Source organism: Corythoichthys intestinalis, chromosome 20 (genome assembly GCF_030265065.1).
Source record: "Corythoichthys intestinalis isolate RoL2023-P3 chromosome 20, ASM3026506v1, whole genome shotgun sequence".
In the NCBI taxonomy this organism is placed as follows: domain Eukaryota; kingdom Metazoa; phylum Chordata; class Actinopteri; order Syngnathiformes; family Syngnathidae; genus Corythoichthys; species Corythoichthys intestinalis.
The window spans coordinates 35,181,948-35,209,338 of NC_080414.1; the positions used below are offsets into that span (position 1 = coordinate 35,181,948).

General features: G+C 39.5%; 1 protein-coding gene across 1 annotated transcript in view; it reads left to right on the forward strand.

Moving 5' to 3' along the window:
- The window catches only part of LOC130908456 (crystallin J1A-like), a 71,127-nt gene that overhangs the window by 23,405 nt on the left and 20,331 nt on the right, over nucleotides 1-27,391 (forward strand). Inside the window, exons 2-9 of the mRNA XM_057823894.1 lie at nucleotides 11,749-11,897; nucleotides 12,091-12,191; nucleotides 12,518-12,584; nucleotides 18,911-19,090; nucleotides 21,711-21,809; nucleotides 26,324-26,416; nucleotides 26,495-26,651; nucleotides 26,759-26,874. Coding sequence (XP_057679877.1) covers nucleotides 11,768-11,897; nucleotides 12,091-12,191; nucleotides 12,518-12,584; nucleotides 18,911-19,090; nucleotides 21,711-21,809; nucleotides 26,324-26,416; nucleotides 26,495-26,651; nucleotides 26,759-26,874 — 943 coding nt within the window. The 5' untranslated portion in view covers nucleotides 11,749-11,767. The remainder of the gene's footprint in view (nucleotides 1-11,748; nucleotides 11,898-12,090; nucleotides 12,192-12,517; nucleotides 12,585-18,910; nucleotides 19,091-21,710; nucleotides 21,810-26,323; nucleotides 26,417-26,494; nucleotides 26,652-26,758; nucleotides 26,875-27,391) is intronic.

The window sequence follows — 27,391 nt, forward strand, 5'->3', positions numbered from 1 at the left end:
TAAATTTTTGCCAAATTCTGTATACAACTTTTATGCCCCTCACCGTCCCGGAATTTTTGATGCCCAAATTATGTGATTTGGTCAAAAATTGTAGGACTAGATACATTTTGAAACTTTTTTTATTTTTCGGAAAATTGCCGTTTACGGGCGAACGGAAAATTTTTCGTGGCGGTTTGAAAAATTCCCATCGTCACGCGAAAATTCCGGTCGTGCCGATACTTGAACTGTGCCGATCGGTGCTACGGTTTGGGCTGTGCGTTGGCTCAAAAAAACGCGGAGAATAAGATGAATAAATAATAAGTACAATAAAGTTGCACAATAACAATACCTTGTTCTTTCTTTCAGAAAGACCAAGGTAATAAAGAATAATAATAAAGAAGTACAATAAAGTTGTACAACAACATAACCTTGTTCTTTCCCTTGGAAAGACCAAGGTAATAATAATAATTATTATAATAATAAAGTTGCACAATAACAATACCTTGTTCTTTCCCTTGGAAAGACCAAGGTAACAAATATTTATAAATACTAGAAACTGCAATTTCGGGAGAAATTACACCTTGGTCTTTCCTCTGTGGAGATACAAATCTTAGCCCCACTCAGGTCTATCAATAGAATGGACCATAATGCCAGTCAATGGCACTAAACAAAGTAAAAGCTATTAGAAAAGATTGGGAGAGTTGGACGTCCATGGCCGTCAATGGCAGCACCCTCCATAAGCATCATTGTAATTGGGGACATTTGGGGTACACGTCCTATTGATATCTGGTCATTTTTTGTTGATTTGGGCAAAAAAAAAAAATTCCCATTGAAAATGAATGGGAAAAATTTTGGACGTCCATGGACGTCAATGGTATCAACTTACATAAGCGTCAATGGATACCAAGTACATTGGCATCAATAGAATGAACAAACATGAAGAAATGCCATTAGAAATTAATGGGAAGTTTGGACGTCCATGGACGTCAATGGCATCACCCTCCATAAGCAGCAATACAATCGGGGACATTTGGGGGACACGTCCTATTGATATCTGGTCATTTTTTGTTGATTTGGGGAAAAAAAAAAAATTCCCATTGAAAATGAATGGGAAAAATTTTGGACGTCCATGGACGTCAATTGTATCAACTTACATAAGCGTCAATGGATACCAAGTACATTGGCATCAATACAATGAACAAACATGAAGAAATGCCATTAGAAATTAATGGGAAGTTTGGACGTCCATAGACGTCAATGGCATCACCCTCCATAAGCAGCAATACAATCGGGGACATTTGGGGTACACGTCCTATTGATATATGGTCATTTTTTGTTGATTTGGGCAAAAAAAAAAAATTCCCATTGAAAATGAATGGGAAAAATTTTGGACGTCCATGGACGTCAATGGTATCAACTTACATAAGCGTCAATGGATACCAAGTACATTGGCATCAATAGAATGAACAAACATGAAGAAATGCCATTAGAAAAGATTGGGAGAGTTGGACGTCCATGGCCGTCAATGGCAGCACCCTCCATAAGCATCATTGTAATTGGGGACATTTGGGGTACATGTCCTATTGATATCTGGTCATTTTTTGTTGATTTGGGCAAAAAAAAAAAATTCCCATTGAAAATGAATGGGAAAAATTTTGGACGTCCATGGACGTCAATGGTATCAACTTACATAAGCGTCAATGGATACCAAGTACATTGGCATCAATAGAATGAACAAACATGAAGAAATGCCATTAGAAATTAATGGGAAGTTTGGACGTCCATGGACGTCAATGGCATCACCCTCCATAAGCAGCAATACAATCGGGGACATTTGGGGGACACGTCCTATTGATATCTGGTCATTTTTTGTTGATTTGGGGAAAAAAAAAAATTCCCATTGAAAATGAATGGGAAAAATTTTGGACGTCCATGGACGTCAATTGTATCAACTTACATAAGCGTCAATGGATACCAAGTACATTGGCATCAATAGAATGAACAAACATGAAGAAATGCCATTAGAAATTAATGGGAAGTTTGGACGTCCATAGACCTCAATGGCATCACCCTCCATAAGCAGCAATACAATCGGGGACATTTGGGGTACACGTCCTATTGATATATGGTCATTTTTTGTTGATTTGGGCAAAAAAAAAAAATTCCCATTGAAAATGAATGGGAAAAATTTTGGACGTCCATGGACGTCAATGGTATCAACTTACATAAGCGTCAATGGATACCAAGTACATTGGCATCAATAGAATGAACAAACATGAAGAAATGCCATTAGAAATTAATGGGAAGTTTGGACGTCCATGGACGTCAATGGCATCACCCTCCATAAGCAGCAATACAATCGGGGACATTTGGGGTACACGTCCTATTGATATCTGGTCATTTTTTGTTGATTTGGGGAAAAAAAAAAAATTCCCATTGAAAATGAATGGGAAAAATTTTGGACGTCCATGGACGTCAATGGTATCAACTTACATAAGCGTCAATGGATACCAAGTACATTGGCATCAATAGAATGAACAAACATGAAGAAATGCCATTAGAAATTAATGGGAAGTTTGGACGTCCATGGACGTCAATGGCATCACCCTCCTTTAGCGGCAATGCAATTGGGGACATTTGGGGGACACGTCCTATTGACATCTAGTCATTTTCTTTTGATTTTGGGGAAAAAAAAATTCCTATTGGAAATGAATGGGAAAAATTTTGGACGTCCATGGACGTCAATGGTATCAACTTACATAAGCGTCAATGGATACCAAGTACATTGGCATCAATAGAATGAACAAACATGAAGAAATGCCATTGGAAATGTATGGGAAGTTTGGACGTCCCTGGACGTCAATGGCATCACCCTCCATAAGCAGCAATGCAATCGGGGACATTTGGGGGACACGTCCTATTGATATCTAGTCATTTTCTGTTGATTTGGGGGAAAAAAAAAAATTTCCCATTGAAAATGAATGGGAAAATTTTTGGACGTCCATGGATGTCAATGGCAGCACCCCCCATAAGCGTCAATGGAGTTGGGGACGTTTGGGGTATACGTCCTATTGATATCTGGTCATTTTCTGTCGATTTGGAGAAATTTAGTTTTTTCCCCATTGAAAATGAATGGGAAAAATTTTGGACGTCCATGGATGTCAATGGCAGCACCCCCCATAAGCGTCAATGGAGTTGGGGACGTTTGGGGTATACGTCCTATTGATATCTGGTCATTTTCTGTCGATTTGGAGAAATTTAGTTTTTTCCCCATTGAAAATGAATGGGGAAAATTTTGGACGTCCATGGAAGTCAATGGCAGCACCCCCCATAAGCGTCAATGGAATTGGGGAAGTTTGGGGGACACGTCCTATTGATATCTGGCCATTTTCTGTTTATTTGGGGAAATTTTGTTTTTTCCCCATTGAAAATGAATGGGAAAAATTTTGGACGTCCGTGGCAGTCAATGGCATCGACATCCATATAGTCAATTGAATCCAAGTACATTGGCATCAGTAGATTCGACATGCATGGCCGTCAATGGCATCAATGCAATGTAAATTCTATGGAAATCCCATTGGAAGTGAATGGGACTTTTCCCATTCGAAATGAATGGGATAGTTTTTGGCAAATTTCCGAGGAAGCGTAATTTTTTTCCAAATTCTGTATACAACTTTTATGCCCCTCACCGTCCCGGAATTTTTGATGCCCAAATTATGTGATTTGGTCAAAAATTGTAGGACTAGATACATTTTGAAACTTTTTTTTTTTTCATGGAAAATTGCCGTTTACGGACGAACGGAAAAATTTTCGGGGCCATTTGTAAAGTTTCCTGTGTCACGCGAAAATTCCGGTCGTGCCGATACTTGAACGGTGCCGATCGGTCTAACGGTTCGGGCTGTGAAGCGCGCGTTTTTTTTCCATTCAAAATGAATAGGAAAGTTTTTGGCAAATTTCCGGGGAACCGTAAATTTTTGCCAAATTCTGTATACAACTTTTATGCCCCTCAACGTCCCGGAATTTTTGATGCCCAAATTATGTGATTTGGTCAAAAATTGTAGGACTAGATACATTTTGAAACTTTTTTTATTTTTCGGAAAATTGCCGTTTACGGGCGAACGGAAAATTTTTCGTGGCGGTTTGAAAAATTCCCATCGTCACGCGAAAAATCCGGTCGTGCCGATACTTCAACGGTGCCGATCGGTGCTACGGTTTGGGCTGTGCGTTGGCTCAAAAAAACGCGGAGAATTATTGAATAATAATAATAACTAGAAACTGCAATTTCGGGAGAAATTACACACCTTGGTCTTTCCTCTGTGGAGATACAGATCTTAGCCCCACTCAGGTCTATCAATAGAATGGATCATAATGCCAGTCATTGGCACTAAACATAGTTAAAGCCGTTAGAAAAGATTGGGAGAATTGGACGTCCATGTCCGTCAATGGCGGCACCCTCCATAATTGTTAATGGAATCGGGGAAGTTTGGGGGACACGTCCTATTGATATCTAGTCATTTTCTGTTGATTTGGGAAAAAAAAAAAAAATTCCCATTGAAAATGAATGGGAAAAATTTTGGACGTCCATGGACGTCAATGGTATCAACTTACATAAGCGTCAATGGAATCCAAGTACATTGGCATCAATAAAATGAACAAACATGAAGAAATACCATTGGAAATGAATGGGAAGTTTGGACGTCCATGGACGTCAATGGCATCACCCTCCATAAGCGGCAATGCAATCGGGGACATTTGGGGGACACGTCCTAATGATATCTAGTCATTTTCTGTTGATTTGGGGAAAAAAAAAAAAATCCCATTGAAAATGAATGGGAAAAATTTTGGACGTCCATGGACGTCAATGGTATCAACTTACATAAGCGTGAATGGAATCCAAGTACATTGGCATCAATAGAATGAACAAACATGAAGAAATGACTTTGGAAATGAATGGGAAGTTTGGACGTCCATGGACGTCAATGGCATCACCCCCCATAAGCGGCAATGCAATCGGGGACATTTGGGGGACACGTCCTAATGATATCTAGTCATTTTCTGTTGATTTGGGGGAAAAAAAAAAAATTCCCATTGAAAATGAATGGGAAAAATTTTGGACGTCCATGGACGTCAATGGTATCAACTTACATAAGCGTCAATGGAATCCAAGTACATTGGCATCAATAGAATGAACAAACATGAAGAAATGCCATTGGAAATGAATGGGAAGTTTGGACGTCCGTGGACGTCAATGGCATCACCCTCCATAAGCAGCAATGCAATCGGGCACATTTGGGGGAAACGTCCTATTGATATCTAGTCATTTTCTGTTGATTTGGGGAAAAAAAAAAAAATTCCCATTGAAAATGAATGGGAAAAATTTTGGACGTCCATGGACGTCAATGGTATAAACTTACATAAGCGTCAATGGAATCCAAGTACATTGGCATCAAAAGAATGAACAAACATGAAGAAATGCCATTGGTATTTAATGGGAAGTTTGGACGTCCATGGACGTCAATGGCATCACCCCCCATAAGCGGCAATGCAATCGGGGACATTTGGGGGACACGTCCTAATGATATCTAGTCATTTTCTGTTGATTTGGGGAAAAAAAAAAAAATTCCCATTGAAAATGAATGGGAAAAATTTTGGACGTCCATGGACGTCAATGGTATCAACTTACATAAGCGTCAATGGAATCCAAGTACATTGGCATCAATAGAATGAACAAACATGAAGAAATGCCATTGGAAATTAATGGGAAGTTTGGACGTCCGTGGACGTCAATGGCATCACCCTCCATAAGCAGCAATGCAATCGGGCACATTTGGGGGAAACGTCCTATTGATATCTAGTCATTTTCTGTTGATTTGGGGAAAAAAAAAAAAATTCCCATTGAAAATGAATGGGAAAAATTTTGGACGTCCATGGACGTCAATGGTATAAACTTACATAAGCGTCAATGGAATCCAAGTACATTGGCATCAAAAGAATGTACAAACATGAAGAAATGCCATTGGAAATGAATGGGAAGTTTGGACGTCCCTGGACGTCAATGGCATCACCCTCCATAAGCAGCAATGCAATCGGGGACATTTGGGGGACAGGTCCTATTGATATCTAGTCATTTTCTGTTGATTTGGGGAAAAAAAAAAATTTCCCATTGAAAATGAATGGGTAAAATTTTGGACGTCCATGGACGTCAATGGCAGCACCCCCCATAAGCGTCAATGGAGTTGGGGACGTTTGGGATATACGTCCTATTGATATCTGGTCATTTTCTGTTGATTTGGAGAAATTTAGTTTTTTCCCCATTGAAAATGAATGGGAAAAATTTTGGACGTCCATGTAAGTCAATGGCGGCACCCTTCATAAGCGTCAATGGAATTGGGGAAGTTTGGGGGACACGTCCTATTGATATCTGGTCATTTTCTGTTGATTTGGGGTAATTTTGTTTTTTCCCCATTGAAAATGAATGGGAAAAATTTTGGACGTCCATGGCAGACAATGGCATCGACATCCATATAGTCAATTGAATCCAAGTACATTGGCATCAGTAGATTCGACATGCATGGCCGTCAATGGCATCAATGCAATGTAAATTCCATTGGAAATCCCATTGGAAGTGAATGGGACTTTTCCCATTCGAAATGAATGGGATAGTTTTTGGCAAATTTCCGAGGAAGCGTAATTTTTTTCCAAATTCTGTATACAACTTTTATGCCCCTCACCGTCCCGGAATTTTTGATGCCCAAATTATGTGATTTGGTCAAAAATTGTAGGACTAGATACATTTTGAAACTTTTTTTTTTTTCACGGAAAATTGCCGTTTACGGACGAACGGAAAAATTTTCGGGGCCATTTGTAAAGTTTCCTGTGTCACGCGAAAATTCCGGTCGTGCCGATACTTGAACGGTGCCGATCGGTCTAACGGTTCGGGCTGTGAAGCGCGCGTTTTTTTTCCATTCAAAATGAATAGGAAAGTTTTTGGCAAATTTCCGGGGAACCGTAAATTTTTGCCAAATTCTGTATACAACTTTTATGCCCCTCACCGTCCCGGAATTTTTGATGCCCAAATTATGTGATTTGGTCAAAAATTGTAGGACTAGATACATTTTGAAACTTTTTTTATTTTTCGGAAAATTGCCGTTTACGGGCGAACGGAAAATTTTTCGTGGCGGTTTGAAAAATTCCCATCGTCACGCGAAAATTCCGGTCGTGCCGATACTTGAACTGTGCCGATCGGTGCTACGGTTTGGGCTGTGCGTTGGCTCAAAAAAACGCGGAGAATAAGATGAATAAATAATAAGTACAATAAAGTTGCACAATAACAATACCTTGTTCTTTCTTTCAGAAAGACCAAGGTAACTAGAAACTGCAATTTCGGGAGAAATTACACACCTTGGTCTTTCCTCTGTGGAGATACAGATCTTAGCCCCACTCAGGTCTATCAATAGAATGGATCATAATGCCAGTCATTGGCAAAAAACAAAGTAAAAGCCGTTAGAAATGAATGGGAGAATTGGACGTCCATGGACGTCAATGGCGGCACCTTTCATAATTGTTAATGGAATCGGGGAAGTTTGGGGGACACGTCCTAATGATATCTAGTCATTTTCTGTTGATTTGGGAAAAAAAAAAAAATTCCCATTGAAAATGAATGGGAAAAATTTTGGACGTCAATGGTATCAACTTACATAAGCGTCAATGGAATCCAAGTACATTGGCATCAATAAAATGAACAAACATGAAGAAATGCCATTGGAAATGAATGGGAAGTTTGGACGTCCATGAACGTCAATGGCATCACCCTCCATAAGCGGCAATGCAATCCGGGACATTTGGGGGAAACGTCCTAATGATATCTAGTCATTTTCTGTTGATTTGGGAAAAAAAAAAAAAAATCCCATTGAAAATGAATGGGAAAAATTTTGGACGTCCATGGACGTCAATGGTATCAACTTACATAAGCGTCAATGGAATCCAAGTACATTGGCATCAATAGAATGAACAAACATGAAGAAATGGCTTTGGAAATGATTGGGAAGTTTGGACGTCCATGGACGTCAATGGCATCACCCCCCATAAGCGGTAATGCAATCGGGGACATTTGGGGGACACGTCCTAATGATATCTAGTCATTTTCTGTTGATTTTGGGGGAAAAAAAAAATTCCCATTGAAAATGAATGGGAAAAATTTTGGACGTCCTTGGACGTCAATGGTATCAACTTACATAACCGTCAATGGAATCCAAGTACATTGGCATCAAAAGAATGAACAAACATGAAGAAATGCCATTGGAAATGAATGGGAAGTTTGGACGTCCCTGGACGTCAATGGCATCACCCTCCATAAGTAGCAATGCAATCGGGGACATTTGGGGGACAGGTCCTATTGATATCTAGTCATTTTCTGTTGATTTGGGGGAGAAAAAAAAAATTCCCATTGAAAATGAATGGGTAAAATTTTGGACGTCCATGGACGTCAATGGCAGCACCCCCCATAAGCGTCAATGGAATTGGGGACGTTTGGGATATACGTCCTATTGATATCTGGTCATTTTCTGTTGATTTGGAGAAATGTAGTTTTTTCCCCATTGAAAATGAATGGGAAAAATTTTGGACGTCCATGTAAGTCAATGGCGGCACCCTTCATAAGCGTCAATGGAATTGGGGAAGTTTGGGGGACACGTCCTATTGATATCTGGTCATTTTCTGTTGATTTGGGGTAATTTTGTTTTTTCCCCATTGAAAATGAATGGGAAAAATTTTGGACGTCCATGGCAGTCAATGGCATCGACATCTATATAGTCAGTTGAATCCAAGTACATTGGCATCAGTAGATTCGACATGCATGGCCGTCAATGGCATCAATGCAATGTAAATTCCATTGGAAATCCCATTGGAAGTGAATGGGACTTTTCCCATTCGAAATGAATGGGATAGTTTTTGGCAAATTTCCGAGGAAGCGTAATTTTTTTCCAAATTCTGTATACAACTTTTATGCCCCTCACCGTCCCGGAATTTTTGATGCTCAAATTATTTGATTTGATCAAAAATTGTAGGACTAGATACATTTTGAAACTTTTTTTTTTTTCACGGAAAATTGCCGTTTACGGACGAACGGAAAAATTTTCGGGGCCATTTGTAAAGTTTCCTGTGTCACGCAAAAATTCCGGTCGTGCCGATACTTGAACGGTGCCGATCGGTCTAACGGTTCGGGCTGTGAAGCGCGCGTTTTTTTTCCATTCAAAATGAATAGGAAAGTTTTTGGCAAATTTCCGGGGAACCGTAAATTTTTGCCAAATTCTGTATACAACTTTTATGCCCCTCACCGTCCCGGAATTTTTGATGCCCAAATTATGTGATTTGGTCAAAAATTGTAGGACTAGATACATTTTGAAACTTTTTTTATTTTTCGGAAAATTGCCGTTTACGGGCGAACGGAAAATTTTTCGTGGCGGTTTGAAAAATTCCCATCGTCACGCGAAAAATCCGGTCGTGCCGATACTTGAACGGTGCCGATCGGTGCTACGGTTTGGGCTGTGCGTTGGCTCAAAAAAACGCGGAGAATAAGATGAATAATAATAATAATAATAATAAGAACAATAAAGTTGCACAATAACAATACCTTGTTCTTTCCCTTGGAAAGACCAAGGTAATAATAATAATAATTATTATAATAATAAAGTTGCACAATAACAATACCTTGTTCTTTCCCTTGGAAAGACCAAGGTAATAAAAATATAACAGTATACTTTGTCATTGACATTTACTTTTGGTCATTAACAACCACGAACGGAAAAAATAATGACAATATTTTTCATTGACTTTTACTTTCTGTCACTGAACACCACAAACGGAAAAAACAATGACAATTATATTTTTTGCCTTTGCCTTTTCTGTTTGGCTTTTACATTGTCATTGTCATTTGTCGATCGCCTTTCCTCTTCGGGAATGTAAATGGCAAATGCGCAGAGAAACGGTCACAACATCTATGTGTCGATGTTGGTGAGCTGTTCCATTTTTCCTCCACACATGACGTTGTGTGTTACTCCCAAACAATTCAACTATGGTTTCATTTGTCCACAAAATATTTTGCCAAAACTTCTGTGGAGTGTCCAAGTGCCTTTTTGCGAACATTAAATGAGCAACGTTTTTTTTTTTTCGACAGCAGTAGCTTCTTCCGTGGTGTCCTCCCTTGAACACCAGTCTTGGCCGTAGTTTTACATATAGTTGATGTGTGCACAGAGATATTGGACTGTGCCACTGATTTATGTCTTTAGCAGACACTCTAGGGTTCTTTTTTACTTCTCTGAGTATTCTGTGCTAAACACTTGGCGTCATCTTTGGTGGACGGCCACTCCTTGGGAGAGAAGCAACAGTGCCAAACTCTCTCATTTGTCGACAACTTCTCTGTCTGTCGATTGATGAACATTCAGACTGTTAGAGATAGTTTTGTATCTTTTCCCAGCTATATACCAATCAACAATCCTTAATATCAGGTCTTCAGACAGCTCTTTTGACCGAGCCATGATGCACATCAGACAATGCTTCTCATCAAGACAATTCTTACCAGGTGTGTGTTTTATAGTGGGCAGGGCAGCTTTAAACCACTTATCAGTGATTGAGCACACACCTGACTTTAATTGTTTGGTAAAAACTGGTTTCAATTGCTCTTTAAGTCTCCTTAGGCAGAGGGTTCACTTACTTATTTCTCCCCTTCTGAAATTTGTTGCATGCTATCCTCATTAGAATATGAAAACCTATAAATGTGTGGGTGGTTTTAGTTAAAGCAAACCGTTTTTACATCTGTGTGATTTTGACAAAGATCAGATCACATTTGTTGGTGAATCTATGCAGAAATGTGAGAAATTCCAAAAGGATCAGATACTTTTCCATAACACTGTACAAACAAAGCCATGGAAGAAATTAACTTCGTATGTTGAGGTACCACTGTATTTTAAATATATCTTAATCGTTCTATATCTTATTATTTTTACTGTTTTTGAATCTTACATTTATTTAAATGGTTTTTAAAATGATTGTACAGCAACCTTGAGTGCCAGAAAGGCGCCGTCAAATAACATGTATTATTATTATTATAAAACAGCAACTTTTCTTTCAAAACTAATTTACATGGTTAAAGTCAGCTCACGCATGGAAAGCTTATGTGTAACATCACTATTGTTGCAAATCAGAAAGTAAAATTAGCCATTCTAAAAATGTACTGTTCTGTCATTTGAGTCCAGATGCTTGGCGTCATCATCCATTGCTTTGATAATAAAGTTAGAATAGAATTTGGCTGAATGTGATGACTTTACAGGTTTGGGCATCATTAGCACCCTCCCACTGTCCGGCCAGATGCTCTTTGCTCTAAAATGTATGCTACCCCCACACATATGATCACACCTCCTGGTTGTCATTGATAGATGTCCAGTCTGCTCTTTGTGTTACTTGATCTGGAGGAGGATCTTTTTATGTATTCCCAGCAATGAGGTCTAAACTAGGTCCTTGCTGCATTTCCTGTTATTAGTGTACTGTAATAAATCAACAATACTGTATATACAGTATTTGTTCTTTTTTTTTTTTTTTTTTTTAAAGGTAACTCGGTATCTTTGGTGCCTAGTTTAAACAATCTATTCTAAGCATTGCATGGTAAAATGAATAGAAAATAACTGATGGTTTTCAGTGAACGTGACTGTATTTGGGTTTGTGTTCATTGCTGTTAACCGGAATTGATTGGGTGAGTCTATTTTGTTCACTTAGAGAGCCATAAGAGAAATTGATGGACCGGGATCCCCAAGAGAGATCTGGGACAAATGGAGCCCGGCCAGGCCTTGCAGGGCCTCATCCGAGTGGAATCACCAATGGGGATCAGCTGGGAGAGCATCGGGATGGAGGCAATGGAGTGGAAGGTATACAGAGAGAGTGAGCATGACGCATCAGATTGGCTTTCAGTTGCCCTCTGGACAGTTGGTAAAAGCCATCATTTGTTAGCGTCTATCTGAAGGGGTTAAAAGTGGATGATGTAAAAGCATCACTAAGATATATTTGACCGTTGTAAGTGTTACCACATCCTCTGTTTTGTAATTGGAGCTTCGTTATCAGGGGGCCAGTGTTACCCTCCCCCCAGTTTAGAAGGGGGTGGATCAGTTGATGTTTCAAAACATGTCAAGTGGACTACAACAAGGTCACACGAAGACTCTAAGGTAAGAATATACATGAGCGCATTCATCTCTTAAATAACCCATGTCATTGTTCACTCACCTTATGAGTAAGTCATGAAAATAATACTACTAACAAGACTGAACATGTAATATTGTGTTGTCTATTATTGATTAATCCTGTTATACATTTTGGTTATCATAGTTCTTCATCTATAAATTCAAAAGCAGCTAGAAATTTCAAATTAATATCATTTTTAAAAATGTCATGCATACGGTATCACATCCACATTCAAATATTTATCAAATGAAATGTTTTATCATCATCTTTTATGCAATATTTGACTTGTTCGTTTTGCTTCTGTGAGCAGATGGCCTTAACTGTGCAAGACAGAGCCGTTGGGGCCATTATCGGGGCTGCGGTAGCAGATGCAGCAGGTAAGATAAAATGTGTGGTGTTGATGCTGAGGAGGAATTCCTGTTTTTAAAGGGAAAAATGTTATATATACTGTATAAAATGCTTTAAGTGCAACCTCAGCTGCAACAAAGTGCTGCATGAAAATGAAACTCCAACATAAAAAAATGTTACAAACACATTTTAGAAACAAAACAGTTCAACTGTAAGATTGAATTAATTCATAAATAAATGAACAACCCAAATGATGTCAAAAGCCATGAAATGATAACAACAAAAATAATAACAATGGGTTAAAAATGTGAACAATGTTCATTTTAAAGGGAACCACGGATAGAGACACTAGACTTATAAATGTTAGCACGAGTTATAATAATTTGATATTAAATATTATTGATATATAATAATAATTAATTAATATATATTGATGTTTTTGTTTTTATAAAAAATGTAAAATTAGTTTAACCAGTAGGTCGCTATTGTTGTTGACGCAGCAATGCACTGTGGACGGTGACGTCAACGGGTGGTGCTGCCAGGTTTTCAGAGTATGACTCTATGTCATCTGTTCAGCCTTTTCAATTTGAACTCGAGAGGAACATTAATGAGCAGGACAGCACTGTCGATAGTTCACAAAACGAGCAGCAAATGCAAAATGAACAGGAAAGATGGGATGAAACAAGAGTAGACAAAACCGATGTTCTGCCAAAATGTGCTGCACCGGCAAAACATCCTAAAAGAGGCAAATTTTACACCCAAAGTACTGCCGAGTGCTTTCAGCTTGTTTTGTTTAAATGCATACAGGCAGAATGTACTAAAATTCATTAAGAAAACACGTAAATGTAGTAATAGCAAATGAGTGTGGTTTATATACACTATGTGACTAATGTGGTCAACAGATCAACAATCTGCTACCACAAGAAAACAATGCTTCAGTACTATTAAATATGAGAGGAAACACATGCAAAATGTATTTTGAGGCAATGAAAAGGTAGTATTTACCAGCTGATCTACATTCCTACCCTCACCCATGGTCATGAGCTGTGGGTCGTGACCGAAAGGACAAGATCCCGGACACGAGCGGCCCAAATGAGTTTCCTTCGCAGGGTTACAGGCCTCTCCCTTAGACATTGGGTGAGAAGCTCGGTCATCTGGGAGGGACTAGGTGTCGAGCTGCTACTCCTCCGTGTTGAGAGGAGCCAGTTGACATGGCTCGGGCATCTGGTATCGGATGCCTCCTGGACGCCTTCTTGTTGTATAAAAGGCTGCAAAGTCATGTGATGGTTTGTTGAGATGTACATAGTTGTTCGTTCGATGCCTTCAGCATCAGTTATTTTCCACGTTTGCCTGACGTAGATATGTGAAGCGCATGAACCGTACCAGAATGCAGAAGTCAATTGTAAGAAAGTCAGGAGTGGATGCATGACGCGACCGTGTGTCTAATTGTGTGTTTGTGCAGTGCTGTACGTAAATGCAATATAAACCACACACACACTCACGCACACAACCATCTCCACAACCACATTGACAGTTGGGGTGAAAGGACTGTTTAAAGTTGATTGAGGAGGAATTGCATTAAAGGAAAAGGAGAAATCCAACAGCCTGTCACAGTTAGCTTGGAACTTCAGACTCACCGCTGTTCCAGCGATTGAGTCTGGCGACCGTCCCGCGGATCAAATTCCCAGGGCGGAGCAGGCCACAGCAAACAGACAGCGGAGTGGACCAATTGGCGACGGGCAGACGTGACGTTGGTGAAGCGACAAGAAACTCTAGCGCGAGCGGAGAATGGAGAAGTTTACTCAACAAGGCTAGCGCGAGACAAACTGTTATCAATGACTTGTCTCGATGTGTTTTTGGTCATTAAAACTGATTTTACCGCGGATTGAAACATATTGTCAGCGCTCCCATTTGCCATCTATGTTGTTGTGGAGACACGCAAGAATGACATTGCTCGTTAAGAACACGTCACGCAAAATTTCGAATCTGATTGCACGGATGATTTCGTTCGGCTCGAGAGGCCATTAAGGATAGACTATTTGAAACATATAGTATAATTATATTTTAAAATATAATTTGAAAAAAGAATTGACTGTTTGAAAAATACAGGAAGAATGGATGGATGGATGGATGGATGGATGGATGGAAAGACACAAATAGTAAGTACTCGCCGCTTTTAACCGATGTGCGCTAAAGGGTGTAACGGTACATGTACAGTGCCTTGCAAAAGTATTCGGCCCCCTCGAATCATGCAACCTTTCGCCACATTTCAGGCTTCAAACATAAAGATATGAATTTTTTTTTTTTTTTGTCAAGAATCAACAACAAGTGGGACACAATCGTGAAGTGGAACAACATTTATTGGATAATTTAAACTTTTTTAACAAATAAAAAACTGAAAAGTGGGGCGTGCAATATTATTCGGCCCCTTTACTTTCAGTGCAGCAAACTCACTCCAGAAGTTCAGTGAGGATCTCTGAATGATCCAATGTTGTCCTAAATGACAGATGATGATAAATAAAATCCAAATGTGTGTAATCAAGTCTCCGTATAAATGCACCTGCTCTGTGATAGTCTCAGGGTTCTGTTTAAAGTGCAGAGAGCATTATGAAAACCAAGGAACACACCAGGCAGGTCCGAGATACTGTTGTGGAGAAGTTTAAAGCCGGATTTGGATACAAAAAGATTTCCCAAGCTTTAAACAACTCAAGGAGCACTGTGCAAGCCATCATATTGAAATGGAAGGAGCATCAGACCACTGCAAATCTACCAAGACCCGGCCGTCCTTCCAAAGTTTCTTCTCAAACAAGGAGAAAACTGATCAGAGATGCAGCCAAGAGGCCCATGATCACTCTGGATGAACTGCAGAGATCTACAACTGAGGTGGGAGAGTCTGTCCATAGGACAACAATCAGTCGTTCACTGCACAAATCTGGCCTTTATGGAAGAGTGGCAAGAAGAAAGCCATTTCTCAAAGATATCCATAAAAAGTCTCGTTTAAAGTTTGCCACAAGCCACCTGGGAGACACACCAAACATGTGGAAGAAGGTGCTCTGGTCAGATGAAACCAAAATTGAACTTTTTGGCCACAATGCAAAACGATATGGTTGGCGTAAAAGCAACACAGCTCATCACCCTGAACACACCATCCCCACTGTCAAACATGGTGGTGGCAGCATCATGGTTTGGGCCTGCTTTTCTTCAGCAGGGACAGGGAAGATGGTTAAAATTGACGGGAAGATGGATGCAGCCAAATACAGGAACATTCTGGAAGAAAACCTGTTGGTATCTGCACAAGACCTGAGACTGGGACGGAGATTTATCTTTCAACAGGACAATGATCTTAAACATAAAGCCAAATCTACAATTGAATGGTTAAAAAAATAAACGTATCCAGGTGTTAGAATGGCCAAGTCAAAGTCCAGACCTGAATCCAATCGAGAATCTGTGGAAAGAGCTGAAGACTGCTGTTCACAAACACTCTCCATCCAACCTCACTGAGCTCGAGCTGTTTTGCAAGGAAGAATGGGCAAGAATGTCAGTCTCTCGATGTGCAAAACTGATAGAAACATACCCCAAGCGACTTGCAGCTGTAATTGGAGCAAAAGGTGGCGCTACAAAGTATTAACGCAAGGGGGCCGAATAATATTGCACGCCCCACTTTTCAGTTTTTTATTTGTTAAAAAAGTTTAAATTATCCAATAAATTTTCTTCCACTTCACGATTGTGTCCCACTTGTTGTTGATTCTTGACAAAAAATTAAAATTTTATATCTTTATGTTTGAAGCCTGAAATGTGGCGAAAGGTTGCAAGGTTCAAGGGGGCCGAATACTTTTGCAAGGCACTGTATTTGTATTGAACAGTTTCGGTACGTGGTGCTCGGTTGGGAACGGAGGCGTACCGAACGAGTTTCTGACGTAATGTAACCCTTACTTTTCGAGGCTGTGAGTCGATCATGTTACAGTTTCTTTGTGGAGATTATATTTACTCCGTCTTCTCTACTATAATGAGGACCAACACGTTAGGACAGTATATAACCCAGAAACGTCAACGGCGCGACAACGTGGCCGCCGCGAGAACGCAGTGAAACGCGGGCGTTAAAGTCAACTTGCCAATGCACACCAGTCGCAGTGCGGCCGCGTGTTAGACGCGTCCCAGAAGCGGCTCAACGCACGCGAAAAGAACGGCAGAGTTTATTATTTGACGGGAGACGCGACCCTCCTGCGTCAATGCTACTACCGGTAGCTAGGATCTGACAGACCGGAAGTCACTCGCGTAAAAATACGGTGGATCTGGTCGATTTTCAAACTAATATGCAATCGTAACCTACTTTTTGACTCCATCAGATCTCTTTGAGTGGTAGATCAGGCACAGTTGACTTGTCTTTTTTGATTTACTGCTATCTTCTCTGCTATAATAATAACCAACACGGCCCCGTGTTCAATACTAAACCCTCCTACCACAACAAAACAAGTAGGAACTAATATTCACATAGGAACTAAAGTTATACAACATAAAATATACAATATAAATGAATACTACATCACATTTGTAAAATATAAACACATAATAAAATAAATAATAGCCCATTTAATTAAATAAATTGAAATGAGCTCAAACACCTGTAGTTAAATAATAAGAAAATAGATCCTGCTTACACAATTACATTTATTAATTTCTGTGTGACGCTTTAACTTGAGAAAATCCACCAATAAAGCTTTTGAAAACCGTTCACATTTCATTTGTAAAATACATGTTAAAATCTTTGTCATTGGGATTGCTTTTCTCTTTAGCACAGGAAGCTGACCAATACCCGGTGTCTGAAAGGCAAATTGTTTTATTATCTTTAAATACCCGCTACTTTTTGAGCGGAATTCTAGTTTTGTATAGGCTACCGGTAATGTTCATATTGTTGAAAGCACAAAGGTGTGTAATAAACAACTAGCACATTTCTATTTTGCATTTTGTTTTCTTACTGTACCGAAAATTAACCGAACCGTGACCTCAAAACCGAGGTACGTACCGAACCGAGATTTTTGTGTACCGTTACACCCCTAATGTGCGCATGTGAGGACGTTTCAGAGCGTACGAAGGAATTGCAGAACACGAGTAGTGTTCGTCTCGTGACAGTGACAGCTGGGGACTTCGCAATGTCGCTGCTTGCAGGTAGCGTTCAAGACCACACTGTTAAGTCACATTAACTAACACCACAAGGACCATGTAATTTTTTTCATCATCGATAGCATGTGTATTGTTTATGGATCTATTAGCTGCAGTCAGTAAAAAGTCCTCAGATGAAAATCAACAAATCTATTATGGTCTGAGAATGTGAAAGCAAGCAGACAACAATGACAGAGGGTTTGCGTAACAGGGTTTATTGAACAAATAAAAAAAGTACTGATTGTGAAAAGGGAGACATAATAAGGGTCCGTGACAGTTGGTCAGAATCAATTAAAAAAAAATTTTAAAAACAAGGTAAAACCGCAGTGAGAGGCAGACGAATAAATAAACCAAGACAAGGATGCTACTCGCAACGAGGGGGTCAAGAATACAAACTGTCAAATAGTCAATATTTCGGCAAGCCGCCTAGGATCGGTTTAAAGACACTGCTGATAAGCTGGAATTGGACGCTGGTACGGCGTCAGGAACTCATCCCATAGCTCTGTAACAAAACAATCTGACCAGCAGCGGAATGTGACAAAATCATGCCAGTCGTCACTCTAGCTTTGCTTTTATAGAGCACAGCTATTCTCCCCGTCCAGCCCAGCAGCGTATTTACCCCCAGAGTGCATTGCGCGCTTAAAACATGGCGCCATGTTTCCATAGGTCAAAACATGTACTAAATATTATAGAATATTAAATTAATGGCAATTATATCTGTGTTTCTAATAACATATTTTAGTAAAAGAGAACAATTGTAGCTTATAATTGAAGCTTATAATTAAAGCCCATGGTTCCCTTTAAAAAGTTATGTATTTAAGTTATGTAAGTTATGTATTTATTATACAAAAATTTCAATTTTGACATTGCTTTTTTGGGGCAAAACTATAGAAACTAGTGCAAGTAAATAATAATATTTTAGTTGATAATGATTGGACTGCTGATTACTTTTTTGTCAATTTTGTCATGTATGTATCCTCAACGGTACATGCATCTTAAGGCATCTGTGATATGCTGATTTTAAAAAAAGACAAGAAAAAGGAGGGGTTGCTCTTGACACATTTTGACTGCAGGTTCACAGTACAGGAATCTTCAATAGTTAAAATAAGCAATTAACTTTTGTCAGTTGACAGTAAGTTTCCCTCTTTTTTTCCGCATTTTGTGCGTGTGTGTGTGTATGTGTTCTCCATTGCAGCCCAGCCCATGCACTGGATTTACAATCCAGACAGACTTCGAGAAGTTCTTGCTGACCTGGAACCCACACCAGAGTTTCGTGCAGACTCGGCAAATCCTTTCTACCGCAGGAAGACAGGCGAGCAGACGTGCTATGGCGACCAAGCTTACGTCCTGTTGGAATCACTGAGTCAGTGTGGAGGTACACAACTGAGTCAGGCAGGCCAGTGTGTCATGGGTTATATTGTCAAAACAGTTTTTATAAAGACTTACATGTGTCATCGCCATTGTGCATTATGGTGTGTGAAAGGAGGAGATGGGGATAATGAAAGTCTGTTATTTTATTTTTTTTATGATTCAGCCATGTGGGTGGGCAAAGACTTTATACTGCATGCAGAATTTTCAGTAAATATTGTGCACTATAATTTATTTCCTAGTAGAGCCATTCTTAGTACAAACCCAGGTTTTATGCTGAAACGTCCTGTGCAATTTTGGCATATGACAAAAAAAATGTTGGAAAGGATTGCCCAGTGCCCTAGTAACTGGTACTACGGTGCTGAGGTTCAGGGTTCTAACCTTGGCTCTGGCCTTGCTGGTGTTTTAATGTTCTCCCCAAGTATGCATGGTTACCCCACCTTACACAATCCCAAACAACGCATGCTAGGTTAATTCGGTACTTCTCAAATAGTGGTGCGCACCCTCCAAGGGCGTAGGTTTGCATAGGAACAGTAGGGACATAACACTATCAACTTTTCAGCATGCTCAAATCGTCCCCACTAACTTTTAAGCAACCTTATTTGCATTATATAATGACTTCAGTTACATAGGTAATTTAGATTGTCTTCCAATATGTTGTAATAGATTAGCCCTACCATTATTAAGTGAATTATTTTCATTATGTTCAGACTTATATTCATCCCTTTACAGTTGCTGAATGTGCCGGTCCATTTTCTTCCCTCAGACGCACGTTTGATTGGCTGATGACTTGACACCACACACGCACACTCACACCGTCCCGACAGATTCATGTCGACAACATGCTGCTTCCTTTGAAGAGGAGGGATATTACAAGTTTTTTTCGACAGGCAGCAGCTATTGTAAATAATGTTAAGACATCAATGTTGTGGAGGAGGGGGAAACACCACTAATTTTGCCACTGAAAGTCTGACCTGCATCCGAGTTAGTATAACATTAAACTGTGTGAACTTGCTAATCTTCAAAACTACTGCGGTCAGGCCAGCCTCCACAACGAACATCGAAGCCAAGCTAGCCGTCCCTCATTTGAATAATTGTTTGCATTATGTGCATTACATGCAGGTGTACATGCGGGTTATATCGTCCCTACCAATGTTGAGACCAAACCTACGCCCTTGGCGCCCCCCTAGGGAGAACGCAAAGCGATGTTAGGCAGGGGGGGAAGGGGGTATGTGACCTTGGGGAACATACTTTTGCAGTACAAGAATAAAGTGTAATTGCACATCCATTCAGTGGGTGGCAGTGGCGCTCTCATTTTTAGAGTGTGTACAGTATTTTTGAACCAAACAAGAGCACACAGCATTGAGGACGGGGATATGAAGAGCTAAGACGAGGAAATATGACGAAGTGTATGGAGTGTACAGCTTCACTTTTAACACAGTGGGAGACAAGAAAAGACCTGTATGTTTACTGTGTCTATAAATGTTAGCAGCAGACAGCAGGAAGCAAAATCGATTAAGACATCTCTTAATGACATTAGACCCCAATCACTTTTTTTTTTTTTCAGCGAAAACATGCCAAACATTGCCAACAATCGTCCCGCTTTGTGAGTGTTACATCAGTTAATCAGTGAAGACTGTGAGCATCAGGTCGCATACCAAGTTGCTCAGTGCAAAATAACCCCACACCACAGCAAAGGAGCTGATACTGCCTGCAGCAAAAATAAAAAATGTCCCTCTGTCCATTGACACTGTCGTTTTTGTTCTATTAATTTTTTATTTTTTTCCGGTCACATTGTTTAGCATATTATACTCTGAGTTAATGTTGCTAATCAATTTGAATTTATTATTCATTGATATTATTAAATCTTTATTTTTCAGTATCAAATGGTCAAAACGTGTGCCTTGAGTGAATGTTTAGTTGTTTTTTTTGTGTTTTTTTTTAAATTCAGGTAAATTGATGCACTTTGTCCTTTCTACTGAAAAAAATAACTATGTCAGGGAAGTTGTACTTTATTGTAAGTTGATCTATATTACTTTTTTTACTTTAATGGTAAAAAGGACACACTTTTATGCAAAGGTGTACTCATAATAATTTTAGGGACAAATCTACAGTGATGGCAGAGAGTTGGGTCGGCGCAAAACGTTTACATCCTCATTGGGCATGGTGGGGGGCGTAATAGAATATAATTGAGAAGCACTGGGTTAATAAATAATTTCTAATTATAAGATGATCATTTTTTTGTATGTCTGGCAATTGACTGTCAATCAATCAATCAATCAAATTTATTTATATAGCCCTTTACAAAACCCGAGAGGCCCTCAAAGTGCTTTACAACAAAACATGGCTCAAGATAAATAAAAGGCAGCAAAATATTATACAATGACATTAAAAAAAAACTAAAAAAAAAAAAAAAAAAACTGGAAACAACTTCAGGTAAGGCGTCAACTCATCCATGACCCTATTCAGGACAGGCAGTAGAACTAGAGGGTGTTGGATATTGTTAAGTGATCCTATAACATGTTAAAGATGAAACAGCTGTTATGAAGTCATCACTGCATGTTGTTACATCAAAACCTAATTTCAGGAAGCTACAAATAAGTTTTGTCTTTCTCGGGTTTCGTCAGGTGTTAATGTGGAGGATTTCACTCAACGTATTTACAAGTTCTTTGGACCCGGGACAGTGTACGACCTGCCTCTTAATGACCCCTACCGCCAGAAAGGAGGTACAATACTGTACATGTGCATGTGTGGAGTGTGTAAGGTACTTTTTTAATAGAGTGCCATTAGGATGTAACAGAGTGGACACAACAGAGGGGACATTTTGTGCTAAAGTTAGCCCTCTGCCTAGCCTTGCTAGCATAATAGCATTTTTGGTACTTGATGAGAATTCTATAATTTTACGAATAAACCTTTTGAAATGATTCAATTCAATTAGTTTCTTTGAGTTATAGCGTTAACAGAGTGGATACTTGACAATGAATGTATTTCATAAAACTGCAAAATCTGATATTTAATTTGATTTTTTATTTTATGAAGAGTGATGTCATTAATAAATTTGGAATTTTCTTAACGGGACACTAACACAACTTAACAGAGAGGACAGTGACACTTCGAGACAAAGAGAAAACATTTTTTCATTTATTCATTTATTTTTTTAAAGTTAAATTTAATTTAAAAAACACAATTAAAGATAGATTAGTTCATTCAGTACAATAAAATCATAACAATTATTTTGTGTTTTTTTTTTCTACTTATATTAGTTATTTCGTAGACGAAATTTAAATAAAACACACTAGGGAAATAGCAAAATTCCATAGCAACCTTTTTACCAAAATTTTTTCTAATCAGCCAGCTCTGCAGGAACCTGACACCAATCATGATTATTTGATTCTGGTTTGTTGGAGGAGGGAGACATGGAAAACAAGCTCCAGGACTGGACTTGGGCACCCCTGAATTAGATCATTGGACAATACACATAAAATTATAGTTGTGCATAATGTAAAAAAACAAGGAATACAGTAAAGGCCTTTTAACACTAGCGTCAGCCCAGTGTGAAGTGCGCTCCACGGCAACCGCAAAACGGGAGGAGCCAGGTAGCCTGATGTTGACGCTGTGAGGAAGTGAAAAGCGGCAAGCATATTTACAATATTTACAATAGTACCATTCACCGATGTGATGTTGCACAAGAAAACAGCGACTTTTCCTTTTCTAAGGAGTAGAGGGCATTACAATAGCCGTGTAAAGACTATTACTAGTTTCAGTGAGAAGGTGAATAGTTTTTAGTTGTTGTTCGTGAACTACATTTCCACACAAACTCACATCGAGGTACCATTGAGCTTAGCAAGGAGAAGTATGAGAGTCATTTTTCGAGTGTCCCAGACCTGGCAAAACTTTAAAAAAGCGCATTTATCAAGATTTCGTTGGATGTGATTAGCGTAAATCCGTCTGCCGAAACAGCCTGATAGCACAGATATAAGTACGCCTGCCCCTCTGTTAATGGATGCATTGTTTACGTCAGCATGGGAGCACTCTGAAAATACAGCAAGGCTCTATTTTGGGACCTGCCTCTTGGCGCAAATTCATTCAAACTTTCCGTTTCGTCATTACACTTAAAACACCCGCCCACCACTCACTTTCACTGAGAAGACCCCTCCCACATATACAATGAACGGGTTGCTTCTGAACCCTTCACATCAGGCTGCCGCTAGTTTGAAACGGCGTTAAGGAAGCCACCGGGGATAACTCTCGCAAGATGTTGTTACATCAGCAGAATGCGAGGCAAAGCAGCTGTGCGCTGCCAACTAGTGAACTGCAGAAGAAGTGCAGCCACCGTATCGTATATTCCCGCCAAAAACACACGTGTGAGGATCAATACAGACGGATTTTAAATCGTTACGAGAATTGCGTTAGGCCTGCACAATATATCGTTTGAACATCGACGACATACGATGCGAGTCAGTTAGTCAATGTGGCGGCCGCCATATGTAAACAGAGTTTTTCCGGTGAAAATTCTTGTAAATAAATGCTTAAATCACTGAATTCTTTATACAGTGGGGAGAACAAGTATTTGATACACTGCCGATTTTGCTGGTTTCCCTACTTGCAAAGCATGTAGAGCTCTGTAATTTGTATCATAAGTTCTCTTCAACTGTGAGGGACGGAATCTAATACAAAAAAACAGAAAATCACGTTGTATGATTTTTTAAATAATAAATTTGCATTTAATTGCATGAAATAAGTATTTGATACATCACAAAAATCGAACTTAATATTTGGTACAGAAACCTTTGTTTGCTATTACAGATACCAAACATTTGCTGTAGTCCTTGACAAGGTTTGCACACACTGCAGCAGGGATTTTGGCCCACTCCTCCATTCAGATCTTCTCCAGAGCCTTCAGGTTTCGGGGCTGCTGCCGGGCAACACGGACTTTCAGCTCCCTCCATAGATATTCTATCGGGTTCAGATCTGGTGACTGGCTAGGCCACTCCAGGACCTTAAGATGCTTCTTACGGAGCCACTCTTTAGTTGCCTTGGCTGTGTGCTTTGGGTTGTTGTCATGCTGGAAGACCCAGCCACGACCCCTTTTCAGGGCTCTCACTGAAGGAAGGAGGTTGTCAGCCAAGATCTGGTGATACATAGCCCCATCCATCCTCCCCTCAATACGGTGCAGTCGTTCTGTACCCTTGGCAGAGAAGCAGCCCCAAAAAATGATGTTTCCTCCTCCATGTTTCACGGTTGGGATGGTGTTCTTGGGGTTGTACTCATCCTTCTTTTTCCTCCAAACACGAGAAGCCGAGTTTAGACCAAAAAGTTCAATTTTGGTCTCATCCGACCACATGACCTTCTTCCATTGCTCCTCTGGATCATCCAGATGGTCAGTGGCAAACTTCAGACGTGTCTGGACATGCACTGTCCTCAGCAGCGGGACCTTGCGTGCGCTGTAGGATTTTAATCCATGACTGCGTAATGTGTTTCCGATGGTTTTCTTCGAGACTGTGGTTCCAGCTCTCTTCAGGTCATTGACCAGGTCCTGTCGTGTAGTTCTGGGCTGATCCCTCACCTTCCTCATGATCAGTGATGCCCCACGAAGTGAGATCTTGCATGGAGCCCCGGAACGAGGCAGATTGACCATCAATTTGAACTTCTTCCATTTTCTAATAATCGCTCCAACAGTTGTTACCTTCTCACCAAGCTGCTTGCTTATTTTCCTGTAGCCCATCCCAGCCTTGTGCAGGTCTATTATTTTATCCCTCATGTCCTTACACAGCTCTTTGGTCTTGGCCATTGTGGAGAGGTTGGAGTTTGTTTGTTTGAGCATGTGAACAGGTGTCTTTTATACAGGTAACAAGTTCAAACAGGTGAAGTTACTTGCGGTAATGAGTGGAGAACAGGAGGGGCTCTTAAAAAAGAACATAGAGCCGAAATATTTACTAGTTGGTAATGTATCAAATACTTATTTCATGCAGTTAAATACAAATGTATTATTTAAATAAATTATGCAATGTGATTTTCTGGATTTTTGTATTAGATTCCGTCCCTCACAGTTGAAGAGAACTTATGATACAAATTACAGACCTCTACATGGCTTGCAAGTGGGAAAACCAGCAAAATTGGCAGTATATCAAATACTTGTTCTCCCCACTGTAGATATGGACGTTAAACAGTCTCGATTCTTCATTAAAAGCAAAAAAAATGTGCAGTTAGCATTTATTGTATGTAAATATGTCGAAGTATGATGCTAGTCTGTTAATCAATGTGGCGGACGCCATATGTAAAAAGAGCTTTACCGGTGAAAATTCTTGTGAATAAATGCTTAAATCCCCGAATTCTTTATAGATACGAACAGAAAACGGTCTCGATTCTTTGTTAAAAGAGCAAAAAAAACGGGCACTTAGCATTTATTTTACGTAAATATGTCGAAGAATGATGCTAGTCTCTTAGCCATTGTGGCAGCTCCCTTATCACAACAAAGAGCTTTTCCGGTGAAAATTCTTATGAATAAATACTTGAATCCCCGAATTCATTATAAATTTGAACGTAAAACAGTATCGATTCTTTGTTAAAAGAGCATAAACTGGGCAGTTAGCATTTATTTTACATAAATATGTCAAAGAATGACGCCAATGCCGTGGCGGTTAATTTCTCCCATTGATTTTTTTTCCCAACGTTTCAAAATGCATGCATGGTATGAAAATATAATACGTTATTACCTTGAATCCCCGAACAAATCACTCCAAATCACCAATCCTTCCTGTTTGTATGCAGTACAGCTTTCGTACTTTTTCAACATAAATCTGGCGTTGGATCGCTGCATGTGTTGCGACCGACTGCGAAACCTGAAGCGGACTGTAGGACAGCCCCCCACTTGAAGGCGTTGCGCAGTGGCTGGTGGAAATGACCCGTCAATACAATTATGAAGTCTATACCTTACTGTACATCAAATTATCAGTTCATGATGCATTTAAAAATTTATAAGTTTGACTTATTTGTTCCTTGTGTGTTACTTTTCATTTCTCAAATAATCATAGCTATATCACCATTTCTGAGAAGCACACCGAGGCAATAGCTCTGCTTCAGAAAGTTAAACTGCATTCAAAGGCATTGAGCGCCGTACTCTGAAGAAAGACAAACATTTGATGAGTTATTCATTATTACACTCACACAAACAGCATCTGTTAATAAAACTTTTTGAAAAGAGCTGAAACAAATATGAAAAAATGCCTACTTTTAGCAGGTCCCAAAGCCGTCCTTCCAATTGATGGTCCTTGGAGAAATGGAAGCCTCAAAGCTTTCTTCAGAAATGTGGATGCAGGCAAAGAAGAAACTGGTGAATAAAAATATTAACTGTAATATTAATAATAATAATTGATGGCTTGTGAAACGATTGCATCTGTGTGTGTTTAAGGCTGTGACAAGGACTGTCAAATGGACGGCGTCACTAAACTGGCTCCAATTGTGGCCCTTCATGCTGGCCAACCTGAAATGCTGGAGAAAGTGGAGAAAGTGATAAGGGTGACCCAGAATAATGATATGTGCGTGGCTGTGACATTGGCTGCAGCTAGGTAAGGAAAGAGGACATTGAAGAAGTTCCCTTCCAATCATTTCCTTTCTCAATGGAGGAAAAGTTGTTATCCACAACCCTTTTTGTCTGTTTTATGAATGTGGTTAGATTTTTGGAACATTTTATTCTGAATGGTCCAAGTTCCGAAGCTCTGGAAGCAGTTTTGGCTCAGTTGAATGACCCACAAAGACAGAACCCTCAAGAGCTTGACAATGCAGTTGCTGGTAAGACTATTTTGTCCTTAAAATATACACTAGAGCACTCCCACAACATGCCGTTGGAATGTGACATATTTAGGCGATTCCTTCTCCCTCTTTTTTATATAACTTTTTCGGACTATTTTTATACTTTTTTTCATTTTATTATATATGGTTTCCATTTACAGGAATAACTGTAAAGGAATGATCAAATTACAGTAGAAGGAATCCAAAAAGTTCCAGTCCTAATTGTCCTTTACTAATTCTGATCTATGTTGCAGTAGTAATTTTCAACCAAATCCTCTTGCAACTTGTGTTCTTTTTTTGACAAGTACTAACTCATAAAGAAATATTAATTTGAAATCATGATTAGGGCTGCAGCTATCGATTATTGTAGTAGTCGATCAATCGATGAACTAGTCAGTTCGAATCATCGAGTAATCGGATAAGGAACATAAAAAAAAAAAAAACCCTGAGTTGAGCCTCGAACGGTATAAAAAAATAAATGAGGATTTAAGTACAACAAAAGAAAAATTGGCTAACT